Source organism: Equus caballus, chromosome 19 (genome assembly GCF_041296265.1).
Source record: "Equus caballus isolate H_3958 breed thoroughbred chromosome 19, TB-T2T, whole genome shotgun sequence".
NCBI lineage: Eukaryota > Metazoa > Chordata > Mammalia > Perissodactyla > Equidae > Equus > Equus caballus.
This window is the reverse complement of record NC_091702.1, coordinates 46,161,322-46,178,887: the sequence shown is the minus strand read 5'-3', so window position 1 is coordinate 46,178,887 and position 17,566 is coordinate 46,161,322. Positions and strand designations below refer to the sequence as shown.

At 42.7% G+C, this 17,566-nt stretch overlaps 2 protein-coding genes and 1 long non-coding RNA gene across 23 annotated transcripts in view; 1 reads left to right on the top strand and 2 right to left on the bottom strand.

Annotated features, from left to right (window-relative positions):
* The window catches only part of HACD2 (3-hydroxyacyl-CoA dehydratase 2), a 96,728-nt gene extending 96,067 nt beyond the window's left edge, over positions 1–661 (bottom strand). Inside the window, exon 1 of the mRNA XM_023623642.2 lies at positions 354–661. Coding sequence (XP_023479410.1) covers positions 354–508 — 155 coding nt within the window. The 5' untranslated portion in view covers positions 509–661. The remainder of the gene's footprint in view (positions 1–353) is intronic.
* On the top strand, positions 619–14,702 carry LOC106782011 (uncharacterized). 2 transcript variants are annotated; one of them, XR_011429225.1, is made up of 4 exons: positions 643–753; positions 10,899–10,990; positions 12,440–12,518; positions 13,509–14,702. It is a non-coding gene; the product is annotated as an uncharacterized lncRNA (long non-coding RNA). The 2 variants fall into 2 exon arrangements; XR_011429224.1 differs by lacking the exon at positions 12,440–12,518 and having other exon boundaries at positions 619–753; positions 13,509–14,640.
* MYLK (myosin light chain kinase) overlaps positions 14,087–17,566 on the bottom strand; it is a 258,811-nt gene continuing 255,331 nt past the window's right edge. For all 20 annotated transcript variants that reach the window (XM_023623637.2, XM_070243688.1, XM_070243691.1 and 17 more), the window contains one exon: positions 14,087–16,156. In XM_023623637.2, coding sequence (XP_023479405.2) covers positions 15,897–16,156 — 260 coding nt within the window. In that variant the 3' untranslated portion in view covers positions 14,087–15,896. The remainder of the gene's footprint in view (positions 16,157–17,566) is intronic.

Sequence of the window (17,566 nt, the reverse complement as noted above, 5' to 3'; positions counted from 1 at the left end):
CGCCCCGTTCTCCGCTGCGCTGCAGGATCGCCCAGCCCCCAGACCCGGACCTGTGGCCCCCACCCCGAGCCGGCCGCCCAAGGCCCTCCGGACCAGGGCCCGGGCAGCCTCACCCGTGCCCCCTGGAGCCCCGGAACTCCAGCTCGGGCACAGCGGCGCCTGCAAACTTGCTCGGCGCCCCGGCCGGGCAGGAGTCCCGGGCAGGCACCCGGGCCGGGTCAGCGCTCGCTGCCCTCGGCGCCCAGGTTGCCGCTCCCGGACCCCCAGCGCCCGGGCTGCGCTGCGCGCGGGCCGGCCGCAGAGGCCCCTCCCCGGCCAGGCTCGCTCCCCGCCTCCCCGAGAGCCAGCCTCACCCGGCCGTCATCACCACATTGTAGATGACCAGGTACGCCGTGGCCAAGGGCCCAGGGCCCCTCTTCTTCCGCGCGCCGCCAGCTTCGCCACCCCCGGCCCGGCACCCGCCGCCCCCATTCCCCTTCGTCGCTGCAGTCGCCGCGGCCGCCGCCATGTCAAGCGTCTAGAGCCCGCTCCTCCTGCGCGAGCATCACCGCCCGGACTCGACCCTGCGAGGGGCGGAGCGAGGGACGGCGGGAGGCGGGGCCGCGGCCGCGGGGCGGAGCCAGGGACGGCGCCCACGGCGGCCGCCATCTTGGGGGAGGGCAAAGGCGTTCCTGTCGCTTCCCGCCTCTAGGTTCGCCTCAACCGCCACCGCCATCTTGGATCAGGGTCACAACCGCCTCTTTTGCGCTCCCGGTAATAACCTCTGGCGCCATCTTTGATTAGGTCAATGTCGCCTTTGGCTTCCTTGCCGGGCTTGCTGTTTCTGCCGAGGGGTGCTTCGTCGTCCCTGGCTATTTTCTCTTCTGTAACCTCCGCCTGCATGTTGCATCAAGAAAATGATGCTTTCGTTCTCCTTTCTCATCTTGACTTCTCCCAGTGGCCCTATCTTCGCCCCGCTGCACGTGATCGAGTAGCCTGCCATTTTGGGTCGAGGGAATTGGCGCCGACTTCGCTTCTCATCCGCCCCAGAGGCCGGTCGGGAATAGCCCGTCTGTTGGCTGGGCTCTGCTCCTTAACCGGTAGCCAGGTTGAAGGTGCAGACTGCGAAGGTTTTTCCCGTGCATTTTGATTTTAAGTTAGTGGCAGAGTGGAGAAGGTCAACGAGAAGTGTGCCCCTTTTACTGTCCGATTAAAGTCCCTGGTGTGGCCTGGGATCCAGCGTCGTCTGTGAGGCCTGGAAGGTGCTCAAGGGCATCTTCCTGCCGGAGGCGGTGTGGGCTGCCCCGTGGCCCAGGCGGGAAGACGATGAGGTTAGGCGGTCGGCAGAGGCTCAGGTGCCGAGCGGAGCGAGACGCTTTCCACCCACAGTGGCCCAAAATAGAGGGACGCTGGCCCTCGTGGGAAACCCGTCTGCTTGTGAAAACTGCTTCAACTGGCTGACCCCACTGTCCGTTCGCTGCTTTGTCCTAGGGGTGGGTTGGTTGTAAAAGTCTCTTACCGTTGATTTTCGCAGAGACATTTCCTTAAATGAATTACCGTGTATGTCGTGGTATAAAATATTTGTTTATGGAATTTATGGAATGTCTGTGAGGTTGGGCTGGGATTCCTGGCACTAAATGAAAGGGACAAGTCCTCGGTCTCCCGGTGATTGTGTGGAAGAGCCAGACGAGAATAAATATGTGTTAGTCGGTGAAGACTGGCATCGGTTAGGAAGTTATTGTGATAATCCAGGCTGTAGTGATAGTGGTCTGGGCCAGCGTGGTCTTGACTGAGGTGATGAAAACAGAATTGAATTCTGGACATATTTTAGGAGCTGAGCTGATAAGATTTGTGGATGTGTTAGATGTGGTGTAAGAGGTAAAGGAGACATCGTGAGCAACTTGGAAAAACTGAATTGTAGAAGAAGCGATTTTGAAGGCAGAAGTCAGCAATTTAGTTTTTCAGTTGTTGAGTTTGAAATCTTTATATTAGACATGCAAGTGGAGATGTTGAGTAGACAATTAGATCTAGACCCTGAGGTTCAGGGAAGAAGTGTGGACTAGAGATCAATCTGAGTCATCAGGATGGTGATAGTATTTAGAGCCGTGAGATCTAGAGATTAAGATGGCACTAAACAGTTGTCAGGGTCTCATCCTTTACAGCCCTACAGATTGTATGGAGATCTTGTTGTCTTGTTTTCCTTAGTTTTTCGTTTTGTGGTGGGTTTTTTTTGTGGTTTTTGCTGAGGAAGATTTGCCCTGAGTTAACATCCATGGCAATCTTCCTCTATTTTTTAGGATGTGAGCTGCCAGCACAGCATGGTAGCTAACAGGTGTGTAGGTGGGTGCTGGTCTGCACCCAGACACAGAACCTGGGCTGCCTAAGCAGAGTGTGCTGAACTTAACCTCTAGACCATCAGAGCTGGCCCTTATTTTCCTTACTTCTTTAAAGAGCAAGCTAGTGTATTCAAATTGCAGACTCTATTCAGAGGGGGAAAAATTTCCAAGTCAAATAAAGAAATGAGCTATTTTGCAGAGCAAATAATCACTCATCTAAAAACATCTTTCATTCATTTAACTGATTTTTTAAAAAAAAATTATAACCTACTTAATGGGAAAGTAGGAGGCAGGAATTCATAAAGTTCTGTCAGCTGGAAATCAATTTAAAACTCAGTGTATCTTCTTACAGTCACTTAGGCCCGACTCCAGTCTTTCCTCAATGGTACAGTCACAGATACAAACTAGTTCATGCTACTATCTTCCCTCTCCCCACCCCCTTAAGACATTTAAATGGTTTTTAATGGCACTTAAGATAAAATATAAAATATTTAATGTGGCCTATAATAAGGTGCAAGGTCTTGCCCCTACCTACTTCTTTAGTCTCGTATCACACTGTGCCCTCCCTAGACATACTGGTTTTGTGTTAGGTCTTCCAGTGAGTGATGCTCCTTTCTGCCACAGGGCCTTTGAACATGTTATTCCCTCTGCCTAGAACAATCTCCATCCCTACCTTCCTCCTTCTGATCTAAATTCTGCTGTCACTTTCCCCGAACTTCTGGAATGAGTTATTCTCTCTGTTATGGTTTCCCTGTACTTCTTCTCATGCCATATACCACAATAATTTTATATTTGTTTTTGTGATTTCTCCCCGCCCCCCCCATGAGACTGCAAGTTTTATAAGTCAGGAATAGGGGTGTTTTCTTGGTGATGGTGGTTTGAGTTGTTTGTGTTTGTGTTTTCCTGCCTCATTGCCTGACACGTCACCTGGCAACATGATACAGACATCACTCATGGTTTCTCTAGCAAAAGTAATTATTTCAAGACTTAGGAGTATGATGACATAAGCAGAGCTCATCATAGTCCTTCTGTGAAATTGATGCATGGATGCTGGAGTGCAGCATTTGTCCTTTGGCCAGGATTGTTAGAGATAAGAGGATGTGCTCCTGACTCCAGACAACCATCTTGCCTTCCGTTTGGAGAGAGATTGTTAATAGAAAGAAATCAAGCAGACATGAGAGGGAGTGTGTTTGGGGGCATTGAGTCTTGGTTCCAGTCCCTGATCCTGGTACCTAATGCTTTTCCTTCAATTTTGAGGATTATCTCATTATTCTTTCCAGCAAGTAAGTCAGTATGTTCCTTTTGCTTAATCTAGTGGTCCCAGAACAAAAACCCATTCGTTCCAACAAAAGCCCTGGAAAGTAATCTGACTAGTTTATGTCATATGCCAATGGCCATTCATTGTGGCCAAAGGGGATAGAATATGCTGGTCGGCCAGGTCTCTGTCATAGACCCATAGTGGGAGAAGAGGGGCTTCACCTAAACTGTATGAATTGAGTTTCTACACTCCGCCAATTAGGGGGATGTAGTTCCCCAAGAACTAATAAGGGAATTGTTACCAGATGAAGGGGATGGATGTTGGGCAGGTAGGGTAGGCCAAAAAGTGTTCCCCCCAATGATACTGATGTCAAATATTTGTGGATGTTACCATATTTGGAAAAAGGGTCTTTGCAGATATATTTAAATTAAAGATCCTGAGGTGGGAAGATAATCCTGGATTATCCAGGTGGGCCCCAAATGCAGTCACATATATCCTTATAAAATAGAGAAAAAGAGACAGACAGGGAAGGAGGCAACGTGACCACAGAGGCAGAGGCTGGAGTGATGTAGCCACAAGTCAAGGAATGGTGGCAGCCACTGGAATCTGAAAGATGCAAAGAATGGATGCTCACTCACAGCCTCCAGAGACAGTGCAGACTCGCCCATACCGTGACGTCAGACTTCTGAGAGTGGCACAAGAACACATTTGTTTTAAGCCACCCAGTTTCTGATGATTTGTTACAGCAGCCACAGAAATGAATCCAGCAGGTTAAAACAACAGATACTGACTGTGCATTATCTGTCTCCATGTATCTTCCAATCTAATGTCGGGGAGAACAGCTACATTCAAAGAACAGCTGAGGATGTTCAGGAGGTTAGAGAGGGCTGAGTAAACAGCCTCTCTGGGGACTAAGCAGCAGTCATTGCTGTGAGGGGAGAAGTCAGGAAGAGCTTCTCCAAGACATGTCTTGAACATAATCATAAAGAAAGTGAGGGATGTGTTATGAAAAGGCAGACAGTCATTAAAGCGAGGGGAGACGAAAGGTCAGAAATGGAACAGGACACAGTCTTGTGTCTACAGAAGGCTGTCCAGAGTAAGGTGACAAAATGAGTTCATATAAATAGTTGGGCCTTGAGTGCTGGACGAGAGAATTTAAATTTGAACTAAGAAGGGCTAATGAATCAGGTTCTTAAATAGTTATAGGTTGGAGGAAAAGAAAAATCAACTCCCATGTATTAGTTTCCTATTGCCACTGTGACAAATTACCACAGACTTAGTGGCTTGAGACAACAGGAATTTATTCTCTACAAGTTCTGTAGGTCCGAAGTCCAAAACGATTCTTCCAGGAATAAAATCAAGGTGTTGGCAGGGCTGGTTTCTTCTGGAGGCTCCAAGGGAGCATCTAGTCTTTACCTCTTCCGGCTTCCAGAGGTTGCTGGTATTCCTTGGCTCACAGTCACGTTGCCCCAGTCGCTGCTTCTGTTGTGGGAATGCCTTCTCTAATTTTGGTCCTCCAGCTTCTCTCTTCTAACAACCTTGTGATTACATTGGGCCCAACCAGATATTTCAGGATAATCTCCCCATCTCAGGATCCTTAATCACACCTGCCAGTCCCTTTTGCCATATAAGTAACATTCTGGGGATCAGAGCATGGACATAGTTGGGAGGTCATTATTCAGCCTATCATATTCCATTACAAAAAAAAGAAAGAAAACCCAAAGATTTGGACAATGACATTCTTTTTAAACCGTGGCTGAATTTGCAGGAAAGTAAGGGATAGCCCCAAAGTGGGAAGCAGAAGTGGAGAGAGGGCTTATGTTGGTGATGGTAAAGAATATTAAACTGAAGCTAGAACAGTCATCAGTTAGTAAAAGCAAAAGCCAGGATTTCTCTAAGCGCAAGTGCTAATGCCAGTCCTAGGACTGAGAGACTAATCAGGGAGCTTTCTAGGGCCTCTTTCATGAGGGCACTAATCCCATGCCGGATACCTTCCAAAAGGCCGTACCTCAGAGTACCCTCACATTGGGGATTCAGATCTCAACATAGGGATTTGAGGGGAACACAAACATTCAGACCGTAGAAGTTACCTTCCTTGGCAAAGGGGATTTTCCAGATGTGATTAAATCAAGGATTCTGAGATGAGGAGATTATCCTGGATTATCTGGGTGGGCCCAATAGAGTAAGGCAGAAAAAGAATCAGTCAGGCAGAAGGGGACTTGACTACAGAAGAAAGGCAGAGAAAGATGCAATGTTTCTGGCTTTGAAGATGGAGAAAGGGGCTTCGAGAATCTGGAAAACACAAGGAAATGGCTTCTCCCTTAGAGAGTCCAGAGAGGAATGCAGTGCTGCCAACATCTTGATTTTAGCCCAGTGAGAGCTGTAGCAGACTTCTGACCTGCAGGACCATAAGATAATAAATTTGTGCTGTTGTAAGCCGCTAAGTTTGTGGTAATTTATTACAGCAGCAATTGGAAACGAATACAGCCAATATATCTAGATTGATAGCAGTCAAAAAGCATTACCAGAGAGAAAACCTTTCGTAATGGGGGAAGGTTCCATTCCCCAGGAAAACATAACAATTTTAAACATGCACGCATAATTACATGGCCTCTCTGCTAATGTTCCAATTCTATGTAGAGAATCAGAAAACATTTTTGGGGGGCATTGAGGAAGACCTAAATAAATGGAGAGATACTGAGTTCATCAACTGAAAAACTCGATACGATAAAGATGACACTTCTCCCCAAAGTAATTTATAAATTGCATGCAATCTCAATCAGAATTTCATCAGGTGGTTTTTGTTGTTTGTTTGCTTTGATTTTTGTGGAACTTGACAAGCAGATTAAAATTTTATATGGAAATGTAAAGGTCCAAAAATTGCCAAGATATTGGGAGAACTTGCTCTACAAGGTATCAAGATTTATTATAAATTATAGTAAAATAAGGCAGTATAGTATTGGCATAAGGATGACAAATAGACTGACGGAACAGAATAGAGAGCCCAGGAACGGACCCACACATGCATAGTCACTGTGTAAGACAGAGATGCAGTGGGGAAAAGATGGGCTTTCCAATAAATGCTGCTGGGACATTTAGGTATCCATGTGGGAAAAAATTCCCTATCTCACACCACACACAAAAAGCACCTCTAGGCTTAAATGTGAAAGACAACATTTAAAGGTTTTAGAAATTAATGTAGGAGAATATGACTTCAAAGGTAAGGAAAGAACTTTAAAACGATATAAAAAGTACCAACTGTAAATAAAAAGATTGATACATTTGAATATATTAAAGAACTTTTGTTCATCAAAAGATAGCATAAAACAAGCAAACAGAGCAAGGTACAGAAATGGGAGAAGATATTTGCTACACATATAATTAATAAAGGACAGCATATGAAAATGCCTTCAAATGAGTAAGAGATAATCACATTGAAAAAATGGGCAAAAGACTTGAATAGGGACTTGACCATAGAAAAAATATCAATGACCAACAAACACATGCAAATATGCTCAACCTCATTATTAATCAGGGAAAGAACAAGTTCTAACCACAGTGAGATGCCATTAGCCGTCCTCCAGAGTGGCTAAAATGACACCATTTGGTAACAGCAATTGTTGGTGAGGGTGTAGTGCAGCAGTAACTCCCAGGACTGCTGGTGGTGAGTTGGTGCGTTCACTTTGGAAAACAGTTTGGCATTATCTAGCAAAGCCAAAGATACACATATCCCGTGATGTTATTCTACTGCCAGGTAGGTGCCCTTAAAGATCCCCTAGGATATGTATAGCAGAGTAGTCAAAGCCCTACACTGAATACAACACAGCATCTATCTACAGTAGAAAAAATCAGTCCGTCATGGTATATCTTACAATGGACACCGTACAGCAATGCAAGTGAGCAAATCGCAGCTCTACTCGGCAACGTAGATGAGTCTCATAAAGATAATACCGAGTGAAAGAAGTAAGGTGCAGAAGAATATATACAGTATGATTCCTTCATCTAAAGTTCAAAACCAGGCTAAATGAAATTATATTGTTTAAAGGATGCCTACACAGCTGGTAAAACTATAAAGAAAAGCAAAGAAATTATCATCACAAAAGTCAGGATAAGTGGATACCTACCCAGGATAGTGGACAGTGGGGAGGGAGGAGTTTATGACCAGGAGGGGACAAATACCAGGGATCGGGAAGGGGGGAGGGGTTCTGGGAGTAACAGATGCGTTTATTTCTTGACCTGGATGGTGGTATATAGGTTTTCCCTTCACGATAATTCATTATGGTATATATTTATGTTTTGGGCCCTTTTTGCATATACCTTATATGTTAGATATACTTTATATGTTAAATATACATAAATGATATATAACAAGTTAAAAATAAAGAAGAATCCTGATAGTAGAAATAGGTTGGTCTGCATCAGGATGATCATCTAAGAAGCTATTGTAGTTAACCTGGGTTTAATAAAGATGTTAAGGGGCCAGTATCGCTGGCTCCTCTTTTTAAGGGAAGCTGTTGAGCCAAAGCCCTGGTGACAGACAGTGACTGGATTTTCTACCACGTGATCCTTATTTCTCTGGCTACAGATAGGAATGCATACATAAATGGTAGGACTATACAGCAAAGCAAGGAAGTGTTTTATCATGCAGTCAGGATAGTGGATACTTCTGGACTGGAGCTGGGCACCGGACCCGGGAGCAATTGATGGGGAGGCACCCCTTTCTCTCATCTTTTCATCTCCATAGATAAGGCAACTTCTGCACAAAAGGGGTATGTACTAATCACATTTCCAGCTTCCTAAACAATGGGGACCAACTCTGGTTAGTTAGAAAAGGAATGTGTTGAAAGGACACTGAGTGGCTCACAAAATTGATGGAAAAGCTGAAGAATGAAGATTGGAACATGGACAGGAGCCATGGAAATTAGGCAGCCAAAAACAGAGACCAAATCAATACACAGGAAGAATCTGGTCAGTAGCCAACAGCTTCTGTCATTGGCATGGCCCACCCTTGCATATTGGATGCTCCGTTATTGCTTCCTCCACCATCTCTGGAAATTTCGATTCTAAACTGCCATTTTCGTCTCTGATTACTCACTCCAGAGTCAAGGGCTTAGGTAGGAGCATCTGGTTGGAATTTCACATGCCCAAATTCTAGAGACAAGGGAGCTGGAAAAGGGGCAGTTTGCCCACACCTGAGCTTCTTTATTGGAATTCCCTCCAAATAGGAAGTGTTTAGATACTGGGCAGCCAAAAATGAAAAACACCTATCACAGGGACTATCAGAAATAAACATATCTGGCTCCCACAGGGAGGAGGAAAGAGTAATATGATTAGTTAAGATCTGTGAAATTCACTGGGCCATGTTTTTCCTGGGGAACAAGAGATTGTGCTCAGAGTCATTGAGTTGAAAGGCAGCCAGGCTGTCTCTTCCTTCTGCTTGGCAGTGCACCAGTCTCTCTTTTCTAGTTTCTCTGCCTGTGATTGGAAATGGGGAGAGGGATGTCATTCTGATCAGCTCTGCACTCCAGGCTAAGCTATCTTCAATTTAGGAAGGTGGGAAGTGACCTCACCACCATCTCTCATCTGGCCATTAACAGAGAGCCCTACAAGTATATGTTTTTGGGTGTCTAACCAACCATGAAGACAGCTGACATCTGGATTCCTGTTTGGCTATGATCTGTCTTCATTATCATGCAAAAACCTGTAGAACTGGCATAAATAAATTTAAGAACAAACCCAACTGACTCCTGGTAAATATACAACTTAGCTAGTGGGAACAGAAGTGTGTGGGCATCAGTTAATTTATTTTACAGAGGAAATGAAAATTGCTAAGTTAGGCAAGTTGGATTAAATGCAGATTAGTTAACTGCGCTTCTGCTTTAAATAGTTAAATATAAGACATTCATTAAGAGGGTGCATTATTGAAAGTCTAAATGATTTGGCTTCTTGGACAACCAATTTAGGAAAGCTTGTATGTTTTGTTGTTGTTGTTTTTTGGTGAGGAAGATTGTCCCTGAGCTAATATCTGTTGCCAATCTTCCTCTTTTTGCTTGAGGAAGATTAGCCCTGAGCTAACATATGTGCCAATAGTCCTCTATTTTGTGTGTGGGATGCCGCCATAGCATGGCTTGATGAGTGGTGTGTAAGTCCACACCCAGGATCCAAACTGGCGAACCTTGGGCCATTGATGTGGAGCGTGCAGACTTAACCTCTATGCCACCTGGCTGGCCCCACTTATCTGTTTTAAAAAACTCCTTGAGCAAGCAAATGCCTTTCTAGAAACAGGCTCTTCTCTGGTCAACATGGGTACTATTGATGTCTTCAGACTGAGCTCCTGGATTCTGGACATTAGTCTGTCCTAATTCCTGGTTATCCCATCCTACCTCTGCCCTGATCTCCTAATTGGACTTTTGACCTTAAAGACCTTGGTTTGCATCAGTGAACTGATACCTTACATTCCCTTTGAGGCTCCCCTTCCTAGGTACCTGGTTCCTCCAGTCTCTAGCCTTTTGGGGATTCTTCAGGGCAAACTGACTTGCCTTCCTGACTCTGCAGGAGGTCGGGTTTCGGCTTCTGTGCTCTAAGTCAGTTACCCACTCATCCATTTGCTTTCCATTTTCCAAACTTCTGATGTTTTTTCATCTGTTTTCTCCTATATTTGTCTTTGAAGGGTTTATAGCTTTTAAAAAAAAATTATCATTCCTTTACTCTCAGTTCCTGGGGGTTCTGAAGAGAACAGAATCACTGCTTGTCTTCTGTACTTCATGTCTGGCCTTTTCTCTGCATTGGCAGCTCTCCGTTTTCTAAACCCTTGATTTCCTGGTTCTCTAGAAAATAGGAGCCTCCATTTTGAGCTTTCTCGACAATTTAAAACAGATATCGACCTGGCCTTTTCCTGGGACTGCCTAGCAGGGCCCTATTTGTTCTGTGGTTAATATGAAGTCAGAAACAAGTCAATGTGAATTAGCTTTTGTAAATAGCAATTAAAAATTCAGGAATATTTTGGGATAAAGGTTAAGTGCGATTAGTTTAAAGTCAAGCTAACTCTGAGAAATTTCCTCTTGATTGGAAAATAAGACTCAAAAGGTCAGATGAGCTTTTCTTCTTTGACTATGAAGGAGAATATTTAGGGACTGGCAGTTCAAACTTTTCATTAGAACAAGAGGGCAGTGTAGCATTTCCTAAACTCACAGCAATTATATTTTGTACAATTGCATCGGCTCCTTGTTTCGAAATCCTTTTTTGGAAGGTGAGTGGCATTTAAATAATTCTTTCCATCTATTATACGTATATAACTTTTCCATATATTTGTCTTGTTTCTGCAGAAGTAGAATCAGTTCTTTGAGGGTGGAGAATGTTTCTGACACCTCCTAGCATCTCTGAGTGCCGGAGCGTAGGAGCTTACCATAAGGGCCAGGTACTGTGCATGTCATCGATTGTCTAACACCTATGAGGGAGGAATTATTGTTACTCTAATTTTATAGGTGAGGAAACTGGGGCAAGCTACACAGCTTGAGTAAGAGGTAGAGTTGGGACTGACTCCACTTGGCTGATTAACCTGGTTAGCTAGGTCCTACCCTAGTATCCTGCAGCATTTGCCTTCGGTGAACAGGTAAGTTGCTCTCTGGAGAGACGGATGTGGGACTTCATGGAGCTTACAGAATAGGCTGTATGACTTCTTGCTAATAAATGTTTGATGCATTTGTCCTGAGGCTATCTTCCACTGTAACATACCTTCTGGGGCAAGTTTGTGGAGAAGCCCTATAGCTCAACTTCTCTCTTAACTAGTGGAGGCTACTGATGTCTGCCCAAAAGCAGCTAATAAATGTGAATGACTCCATTGACTTAGGTTAATTTGTAACGTCCTTCTTCCTTAGTTATCTCCAACTAGAAGAAACCTAGTCCTGGAGAGTGAGATAATGTCTTGTGAAGATTTATTGTACACTTGCGTGTAGTCACTATTGGGGCTATCGTCTCTGACGTGAAGCCCTCCCTGCAATGTGTGAGCATTCGGGACATAGGCAAGCCTCTGGGCTGAAAGTTAAAACAACCATCAGTTAGAAATTTAATGTCTCCAAGTGCTATAGATCTCCTGGCGTTTCCAGTTCCAGTGGAACGGAGTTACGATCAAGACACTGGAGGTAAAATGACTCCAGTGGAAAGGAGATATGATCAAAGCCACGAGCATCAAGGCAATTCTGCCCTGGGGACCGTGTCTCTCTCCTTCTCTGCATCATCTCTTATGTCCCCATGGATGCTCCCCTATTGCAAGTAGCTCCAAGTTCCAAAAACACTGGAAATTTTTGGCCTAGTTGGTTGTTTCATATCACAGCCAGCTTGTGAATTGCAGGTCTATTTAAATTTTGTGGTGAGAAGAACAGAACTGGTACTTTCAAAATGTCTTGAAAAGTGAAAAATATATGTGAACATAAATAATGAATCAAGAACAATAGCCTTTGGGGGCCGGCCCGGTGGCGTAGCAGTTAAGTTAACACGTTCTGCTTTGGTGGCCCGGGGTTCACGGGTTAGGATCCCGGGTGTGGACATGGCACCGCTTGGCAAGCCATGCTGTGGTAGGCATCCTACATGTAAAGCAGAGGAAGATGGGCATGGATGTTAGCTTAGGACCAGTCTTCCTCAGCAAAAAGAGGAGGATTGGCAGCAGATGTTAGCTCAGGAATAATCTTCCTCAAATAAAACCAACAAAAAACAATAACCTAAGTATTGAGTATATATTATCCAGTACAATTGATGAAACTATACACCATACTCTCCAGATGGATTTCACACAAACTTTTAATTTCACAATCATTTGAAAAGTGATATGCACAGTTAAGGTAAAATTTTGTTTCTCTTTTCCTCCTAGTCCATCTACCTAGTCCACCTAGAAACAGTGCTGTCTGATAGAACTTTACAGAAAGTTCTAATCTATGCTGTCCAATAAGGTATCTACTCGTCATATGTGACTACTAAGCACTTGAAATGTGGCAAGTTCAACTGAGGAACTGAATTTTTAATCATATTTAATTAATTTAAATTTAAACAACCACTTGTGACTGGTGGCTACCATATCAGTCACAACAGATGTAGAATATGGTGATGACCTTATAACAGGATAGTCTAGGTTTTGTTGTAGCCACAAAGAACTCTAAAATCTTGGTGACATAAGAACAAGGGTTTATTTCCTGCTTGTGTTATATACCCATTTTGGGTTGGGGGGACCCAGGTGGATAGAGCAGCCACCATGTCACATGTTGCCAGTCATTTCATAGAGTCTTGCACTAGCACTTAAATGCTCTGGCCCAGCAGGGACACATGTCACTTCTGCTCACAGCTCACTGACCAGGATTAGTCACACGGTCCTACCTAAACAGGGAGCCAGGAATGCAGTCCTAACCATATTCCAGGGGGACACAGAGCCTCAGACATTAACCTCCATTTCAAAATATAGAAAAGGAGTTCCCTAGGGGTAAAGAAAGTAGTATTGTGTTTTCTTGAAAAGTGGAGAATTGAGTTTCTTTAGAATTCAATTATTCAATACATCCTTATACTTATTAGAACAGATTTTTAAAAGCAGGTGAGAGGTGACGCAAAGAGTAAAACAAGCATTTTGATAAAAAGTTTATATAAGTGAAGTTAGAGCTGACAAATGTCAGCAAATGTCTTTTTAGTTCTACAGAGAAATACCATTTAATATGAAGATCTGCAATGTAAGAAACAATAGACTTTTTTTTAATGTTTGGGATGGAATGGAAGAAAATGTATTTGTTATTTTTCTTGGCGCAGGATATATTTGGTACGTTTTTCATTAGCAAGGAATAAAAAGTCCTTTCCTTTAAAAAATAATAAATTTCTCACTAGAAATATTTGCGGATTGTGGTTGCCTGAAAAAATTTAAACATTTATTAACTGGACAATTGATTGTTTCTTTCCAGACTACACTGTGGAATCAGAATCATCTAGTCCAACATTTAACAGCATGCCTTGAATTCTTTCTAGAATATCTACAAGATTGTTTGAACAGCTCCAGACATGGGGGACTCGCCATCTGATATCTGATAACAGACTTCCTATAAAGCAGGAAGGATGGTTTCCTGATGACAAACGCTTCAGTATCAAGACATGGAAAGATAGCACTTGGCTGCCAATAACGAATTGCACCAAAGTTACAAATGCGAACCAAGTCCTGGTAAATAATATTAATGATGATGACCATTTTGTCTCATGCTAAAAATGTCATATAGATCTTAGCATTATGAGGATACTATGGATATCCTTCCAGAATGTAATCAAACCAAACTGATGCTCAAGAGAAACTTTGAACTAAACGTGTAAATTAGGCTACCAAGGATAAATAAGAACTACCTAAGTCACTCTGTTCCTCAGTAGAACACAATCATAGAAGCCTTTTATGCAGGACAGTGTTTGTTTTTAGTTTCCGGGATCTATCTGAGTAGTTTATAACTGGTGGCAGGGAAAGAAAGAAAAGGCTGCAAAGATTGAACAAACAGCATGCACTGTGGTATCCTTTATTTAAAAATTGTGAGCTAACTATAGTTGTAGTGTTCTCATTTACCATTCTGATGGCATAATGAACTGGGAGAACATTAACACAATTTCAAGAAGGCATTAAAAACCTGTCAACAAACATACACACCACACATGCGCACACACATGACACACACACAAATAAGATTATAGTCTAACACAAAAGTGATGAAGAAAAGCTTTGAATGCTCTAAATCAAATTAAAAACCCTTTATTATAATAAACTGTGAATACGGTGGCTATTATGAAAAATATTGTAACTGTTTAAAAAGCAAAAAGGAAAAATACTGGCAGTTTGAAACTAGCAGCAAAAAGCAGATAAAAATAGAATGGAAGATAACATAAGACTAAGTAATACCAAAATTCTAATGTTGATACCGTGTAGGATTGCACTGAAGTAATTTCAAATTGGTTCTCAAGGAACTACTAACAAGTCCCTTGGAATATTAACTTGCTGTACTTTACGAACAGTGGAAAAGAAAAAAGTATTTGGAATGTTACACACACACGCAGATGAAATGTATTAGGCATATCAGTTATGGTCTTTGTTTACGACCTTCAAAAAGTTTTATCAAGAAAAATTTAAGTGCCAATGTAGTGAAAGAAAGTTAAAAATCCCTAAAGATGCAAGTCTGAGTGCATTTCCCAGGTCTCAGAATGTATTTCACGGTGGGGGCAAGGCCTGACTGATGCACATTCAAGAAGAAAAACATCGTGGAGCCCAGAAGGCAGGTCGAGCTCTCTGGAGAGTGTCTAGAATGCAGGTGTATTCAACTCAGACTATCTTGAAGGAGATTCCAGAGTATGTCGCGTTCTACAGCTTTCCATCAGTTGAAATGTTTCATCATGGCCAATAAATAATTAAGACTGACTTTCAGCAAACTGGTTTTTCATACATTCAAACATAAAAATCTTCACCACACATGCAGGACTGATATTCTATAACAGCACAAATATGAATCCTGGTTTAAGAAGAAAAGCACATTAGCAAGGATTTTTTTTTTCACGGTTCTTATAAAAAAATGTCTGAAGCTGCTAGACATCTGCAAAGAGGGGATAAGTTTAGATTTCCCACTGATTTTGGAAGAAGGGAGGTTCTATTTTCCTAAGGAAGCCAAAGTAATCCATGAGCAGGGGACCTGTCTTCAGAATCTAAGAAGCGTAATGTCCTTAGTTCTTAAACTCATGGCAAGTTCAGATCCAGAAAAACTGGCAGGTAGAACGGGGGAGAGAAAGGAAAAGTCTGAATGTCTACAGTATACTTTGGAATCAAATGTGCCTTGTAAGTTAAAATGGCTCAACTGCTTTCAGAAAGAAGTGCTGCAGGACTGGAGAAGACCCAGTTCTCTGGAGCCAGGAGCTGGGAGAGCGCCCTCCATCTCCAGGGGCCCTCTGGGCTGAGCTGTGGCTGGCGGGCCCAGAGCCCTGTTTGGGCCTTTGTTTTCACGAGTGCTTTCGGTTGGGGAATGTATGACTTTGCCTAGATAACTATTTCTTTTGGTTACTTTCTCTCTAAATTCAACTGGTCAGGCAAGTTACTGATGATTTCCCAAAATAAATCCAGCTGCACTGGTATCTTAAGGTGCCAGCTAATTCAAATTAATGCCCATCAATACTGCTGCCAGGTATCAACTGCTGTTGCTGAAGAATCAACCCCCAGATGGCCTAACTAGATAATCTACCACACTAGGTGCGTTTACTATCTTGGATTTTTTGAGCTTTAGAGAAATAGTCTTTGTAATATGACTTAGGAACTGCTTCTCCCTGGCTTTGTTTCACTCCTCCTCCTCTTCCTCCTCTTCCTCCTCCCCTTCCCCTTCTCCTTCCTCCATGGTTTCCACAATGAGCTCCGCTGTGCAGGTGGCTTCTCCAAGACTGTTGACAGCCTTGCAGGTATACTTGGCATCGTCATCCCCGCAAACATCGCTAATGATTAAAGAGCAGTTCCCATCTTCGTCGTAGTCTATCTGGAAGTGGCGGGACTCCCTGATTGACTGGTCATCTTTGAACCAGACGACCTCAGGGTCTGGGTATCCTGCATCACAGGGAGAGAACACACGTTGCAGACACTGTGATTGAAAATTTCTTATGAATTCATGCAAGCAACTCCTAATCTGCCTCTATTGATTATGGGGGTAAAGGAAAAAAATTATGTTAGCTTTTAGTATCTGCTTTGATATTGACATTTGAATATGGGCATATATTATCAATACAAATATCTGAAACCTCAGATAAGGTATCTTACAGTCATTCCATTTCCCATCCATGTGGGGCCTGCACCACCTCCCGCCTTCACGCAGATAAAGAATACTACATGGAATGCCACCCCAACGCCAGCTACACACCTAGAGCTAAATATCTTCTTGGATGAAAAGAAGATTTTTTATCTTGTATAAAAGTTGAACTTAAATAAACTTAAATAAAAAATAAGAGTCAGAATAACTGGGCACAAGGGATCTTTTGGGGGTGATGGAAATGTTCTAAACTTGAGTTGTGGTATCAGTCGCACAACTCTACAAATTTATTAAAAATAATTGAGTTATATGCTTAAAATAGGCGTGTATTTCCATGGTTTGTAAATTATAACTCAATAAAATTGATAACAGCTATATAAAACATAAGTTAGAGGAAGTGATAATATTGCTAAGAAAAAAACCCCCAATATTTGTCTTAGTCTGATCCAAAGATAGATAATCTGCCTGTAGATAACTGGAAATTCACTACATTGATTAGTCTCATGTTTCTGCAAAATTCAGCATTAAAAATATATGGGAAATATACATTTAAAATATATAATAATTCCAATTGACTTGTTCTTAAATTTTGGAAAAGTATTTTTACAGGAAAACAATTGTAGCCCCAACCAGAATAAAAATTTACAAAGAAGAACTTAAGAATCCTAACATTCTTTTTTGGTAGAAATTTGTTTTTATCAAAACAGCATCCATATGCTTTAGTTTCTCTTCAGGACTCTAGTTGACGTTACGCAAATTCCAAGGAAATAATCCCAAAGAGAAAAGCAACCACAAAGATGATAATCAGTATGTTATAATAATTTTTAAAAAATAAAAAAAGGAAAAAGGAAAGAACTTCAGAAGACCCAAAGACAATGGTGATGGAGAGAGTGACAAGCAGTGGCCCAGAGCCTTCAGCAGAATCCCCAAGCGGAGCACTTCCACACTAGCAAAGGCAGCACATCCACTTTTTTTTTTTAATTGAATGAAAAAAGAGAAAGATTATGGTAGGCATTTGCAAGGCATTTTGATAATATAATGACGCACGAGGAAAATTCTTTTTTCATTCCTAACTTTGGGTTACTTTTCCTAAAAGGCGTTATCTAGTCATACTGCTGGAGACTCTTACAGAGTGGGAGGCACGATTTGTTCTGACTGCGGTCCTGTGCTAGGCAGCCTGGGGAAAGCTGCTTCATGAACTCCTGCGCTTC